The 5,174-nt window shown below is 41.7% G+C and overlaps 1 protein-coding gene across 1 annotated transcript; it reads right to left on the bottom strand.

Moving 5' to 3' along the window:
- Positions 1 to 2,969: 2,969 nt before the first annotated feature.
- LOC140211461 (small ribosomal subunit protein eS27-like) lies at positions 2,970 to 3,380 on the bottom strand. Its single transcript, XM_072281159.1, has one exon. The coding sequence runs from the start codon at positions 3,255 to 3,257 to the stop codon at positions 2,970 to 2,972; it is 288 nt and encodes a 95-aa protein (XP_072137260.1). The 5' UTR covers positions 3,258 to 3,380.
- Positions 3,381 to 5,174: the final 1,794 nt, after the last annotated feature.

Genomic DNA, 5,174 nt, shown 5'->3' with positions numbered 1-5,174 from the left:
TTAAAGGGCCAGAGAAGAAGGAATTTGATAGGAGAGGGTTGTGGATCATATAGAGAGGAGGGGACCAAGAGGGAGGTGATGAGCAGGTGAGAAAAGGTAAAAGGTCAGAGTGCAGAAAAAAGGAAGAGGTGAAAGGGAGTGGTTTACAGGATCATTTCCCCGGTTCTAACAAGGATCACTCACTTGAAGCATTAGCTTTTTTCCCACAGATACCACTTCATCAAGCACCTCTGCTCCATCCACTGCAAGCGGTACTTCCCGCTTGCCAAGCGTTTTATTTCCGCTTCCCATTCCTGTTCTGACATGTCAGTCCATGGCCTCCTTTTGTGCCAGAGTGGAGGAGCAACACCTTAAATTCTATCTGGGTGCCCTCTAACCTGATGGCATGAATATCGATTTCTCCTTCTGGTAAAAAATCTTGCCCCCCTCCTTCTTTCTTCTATTTCCCTCTGGCCTCTTACCTTTTTCACTTGCCTGTCACATCCCCCTTGTCCCCTCCTCCTTCCCTTTCTCCTGTAGTCCACTCTCCTCTTCTGTCAGATTCCAGCTTCTCCAACCCACCTGGCTTCACCTATCACCTTCCAGCTAGCCTCCCTCCCCTTCCAACTCCTTTTCATTCTGGTGTCTTCCCTCTTCTTTTCCAGTCCTGAAGAAGGGTCTCAGGCCAAAACATTGACTGTTTGTTCATTTCCATAGGTGCTGCCTGACCTGCTGAGTTCCTCCAGCATTCTGTGTTTTTTGTGTTCAGGATTTCCAGCATCTGCAGAATTTCTCATGTTTAATAATATAATTGTTTTGCGAACTTCTAAGTAATTATCACACAGTTGCTTCTTACTTTTCAGTAGCAGGTCTCATGCCACATCAATCTGGTTACCTGGTATCACTGGAACTTTCTTATCCTTAGTTTGAATATGAGATGACCGCGACTACTTTTTAGTCTGATCTTCTCTTTGTTCTCTCAACACCTCCTCTTCCTATTTGCTCTTCTAACACTTAATAAAATGAGATTTATGCCTCATTCTTGATTTCTGAAGAACCTTTGGATCACAAAAGCATCAGGATCCAACACTATATAAAGGAGTAAACACAATTTTTCTGCCATTACCTTAAATAGAAGAAGTTTGAATGTGTTCCTACATTGCTCTGTGCTTGACTTGCCAGGTTGAGTTTTATTCTACACAGATGATTTCATGAGCATGGTTGAGATCCAGGAAAATCTTTCCAAATGCGGAATTCTTCATTTTCATTTTAAAAATCTTTTTATTGATACATAATCTTCTACAGCTATAAAATGATAGAAGACTTCAACAAATTGATATATATATATAGTTAATAAACTTATCAAAAAAGAATAATATATGATAATGGAAAAAACATTATTTTTTATAAAGAAAAGAAAGAAAAAAGAGAACCCCAGCTAACTAAAAGAAAAAAAAACACTAACTACAAGAGAAAGAAAAAGAAAAAAAATAGGAACCAACTCCCGGAGTAATACCTTTTACAATCATCTATATACATAAAGAAGAAAAATCATCAACCGCCAATTCACATTTATATAAAATAAGACTGGAAGGAAACCATATAAATTAATTCAAATTAAATGATAACATTTGGCAAAAGAGCCCCACTTCTCTCAAAATCGAATCGAGGATCAAAAGTTCTACTTCTATTTTTTTCTAAACTAAGACATAACATTACTTGGGAAAACCATTGAATTAATGTAGGGACAGAGGTGTTTTTCCATTTCAATAAAACAGTCCTTCTCGCCAACAATATAACAAATGCAATTACATGTTCTAAGGTATTCTAAGAAGCATAACCTGAAGCCGAGCGTTTTTCTGGAGGAGTAGAAGAAGCCAATTAACTGGACAATTCACCAGAGCACTTGGTGGCCATCATCAGTGTAGCAAATTACTTTAGAACAGAATCAATTTAATGACAGTTGAGTAGAGATTAAGGATGTTGTGAATGCAGGTATTCCTCAGTTTGAGACGTGCTGGTGCTGGAGCAGAAATCAACACTGGCTTCCTCCCACAGTAGTGCAGTAGTTAGCATAACATTATCACAGCCCCAGCAGCCCAAGTTCAAATCCTGCTACTGTCTGTGAGGAATTTGTATGTTCTTCCCATGACCATATGGGTGCTCCAGTTTCCTTTTGCTTTCCAAAGACATACCGGTTAGTGTAGGACTGCGATTCCATGAATCGAGCACAACGTTATCATAAGGGGTTCTCCACTGGTGGGTCACCAGGAAATATGCCCGGAACTTTGCATATTTTTTGTAACCATTGGATGTGACAAAATGGATTTGTAGACGATCCCAGAGTGCTAAGCTATGTGACTACAAGGAACGTGCTTACTAAAGGATTACATGACTGCGAGCACCCAATGTACTGAACATTCTGCAAGAATAAGGAAATAGCAGGGACAGATGGCAGACCACAACAGGAACTGACAATGTATCGGAAGGACTGAGCTCAGTAGAAATATTAACCTCGTCTCGTTCTTGTGTATAAAAGGAATGCTTTGTAAATGGTGCGTTGGAAGTCCCCTACCATCCCCGGTGGGAGCGGAGGTGAACTTTCCCCTTGCCAGGTAATAAGGAATCAAGCCACTTGATAAAGATCCACTCAGTGTTGTTATTGTGTTTTGTGATAGGAGACTTGGCAGAGAGATACTTGACAGATCTCGGTGTTATGTTTTATTACCTCAAAACATAAAAACTAATTGGATTGAAAGACAGGGGTCCGAAATGATGCGAGTCTAACTTCTTGTTTTACTTTATGCAAGGTGCGCACGTATCACATGGTAACATGACGATGAATACAATTAACTTTTTTTTTAAAGTCAATAGATCACGTCATTTTATTTGTCATTTCTAACAAAGAACTCAATACCAGCAAGAGGATCGAATGTCTACATAAAGCAGATAAGTCAAGGCCACAGCACAGTGGCACAAGTCCTCCTACTTCAGCAGCGACACTCCCAGGCTGATGCCCGGGTGCAAAGAAAGTAAAGCAGTGTCGCTCTGGATCCCAACACCCAGCTCTGGAAGTGGCCCAGCCTGCCCATCCTCCTCCTCAAACGGCAATTTTCACTTCGGTGTTGCTTTCTCCAGAAAGAACAGCCTTCTGTTAGCCTTGCTGTTCCTCCTGTAGGCTGACAGAGAAGAGTAGGACATCCCACACACAACACTACAGTCTGGGCGTGGCTGAAAACAGTGGTGATCTTGTAGCAGCCAGGGCACTTGACAACCATGAAATAGGAACCTGGGCTCTGCACCAAGGGCTTCTTCTTGTGCTTCCTCTTCTCCTCCTCAGGAGACAGGTGCAACAAATCTTTTGCCAAGGCATCTTGGCGTCAACTCGCCGCCGTGGTAAAAAAAAGCAACTTATTTTTACTTATAACTGTAATGAATTATTTAAATAAACAAGAATGCTTAGTCAAAGAATATATTACAATATTATTCAAATACTACTGCAATATTATGTACACAACACTCTGAAATCATCATATTCTGGTTAGAATGAATTCCCTTAGTAGAGAATGTCTGTGTGTGACTTTGTTTAACGTGGGTAGGTTTATGCACAGACAGCCATCACACGACCCTCAGCAGATCGGGGTCAGGACCGGGGACCCTTCACTGCTGCAGCCTTCCTCCACTTACACTGCCGTTGTGATGTGTCTTCTTCTTCCACCAGCTCCACCAATGACGTTGTGGTAGGTCGCTCTTTGCCTGGAACCTCCTCCTTGATCTTACCACCATGGGTGACCCTAACAGGAGCCATTGCTCTTGGGATCTCAGGAACTCACCAGCTTCTCCACCATGACAAGGTGATGACCCTCGGAGAAGAGTTAGTAAGCTGTGGGCATGCCAATGTTGGCACTGGAAATGTGGCAATATTTACGGGCTGCTCCCAACACATCCTCAGACAGTGTAAATCATGAATATGAGAAAGTCTGCAGATGCTGGAAATCCAAAACAACTGAAACAAAATGCTGGAGGAACTCAGCAGGTTAGACTGCATCTACGGAAAATGAAGATGAAGCGATCTGTACTGGGTCCAATGTTGTTTGTCATATACATTAATGATCTGGATGATGGGGTGGTAAATTGGATTAGTAAGTATGCAGATGATACTAAGATAGGTGGTGTTGTGGATAATGAAGTAGGTTTTCAAAGCTTGCAGAGAGATTTGGGCCAGTTAGAAGAGTGGGCTGATAGATGGCAGATGGAGTTTAATGCTGATAAGTGTGAGGTGCTACATTTTGGTAGGACTAATCAAAATAGGACATACATGGTAAATGGTAGGGCATTGAGGAATGCAGTAGAACAGAGGGATCTAGGAATAATGGTGCCTAGTTCCCTGAAGGTGGAATCTCATGTGGATTGGTTGGTGAAGAAAGGTTTTGGTATGCTGGCCTTTATAAATCAGAGCATTGAGTATAGGAGTGGGGATGTAATGTTAAAATTGTACAAGGCATTGGTGAGGCCAAATTTGGAGTATTGTGTACAGTTCTGGTCACTGAATTATAGGAAAGATGTCAACAAAATAGAGGGAGTACAGAGGAGATTTACTAGAATGTTACCTGGGTTTCATCACCTAAGTTACAGAGAAAGGTTGAACAAGTTAGGTCTTTATTCTTTGGAGCGTAGAAGGTTGAGGGGGGACTTGATAGAGGTATTTAAAATTATGAGGGGGATAGATAGAGTTGACATGGATAAGCTTTTTCCATTGAGAGTAGGGGAGATTCAAACAAGAGGACATGAGTTGAGAGTTAAGGGGCAAAAGTTTAGGGGTAACACGAGGGTGAACTTCTTTACTCGGAGAGTGGTAGCTGTGTGGAACGAGCTTCCAGTAGAAGTGGTTGAGGCAGGTTCGATTTTGACATTTAAAAAAAAAATTGGATAGGTGTATAGACAGGAAAGGAATGGAGGGTTATGGGCTGAGTGCAGGTAGATAGGATTAGGTGAGAGTAAGCATTCGGCACGGACTAGGAGGGCCGAGATGGCCTGTTTCCGTGCTGTAATTCATATGTGGTTATATAACATGATAGAATCAATGAAAAAGCACACACAACAAAGAATAAACAGTTAACGTTTCAGTCCTGAAAAAGCATCTCAGCTGGAAACGCCAACTGTTTATTCATTTCCAAAGATCCTGTGTGGCCTGC

Source organism: Mobula birostris, chromosome 17 (assembly GCF_030028105.1).
Source record: "Mobula birostris isolate sMobBir1 chromosome 17, sMobBir1.hap1, whole genome shotgun sequence".
In the NCBI taxonomy this organism is placed as follows: domain Eukaryota; kingdom Metazoa; phylum Chordata; class Chondrichthyes; order Myliobatiformes; family Myliobatidae; genus Mobula; species Mobula birostris.
The sequence above is the reverse complement of the archived record's forward strand: the minus strand, read 5'-3'. Positions and strand labels throughout refer to the sequence as shown.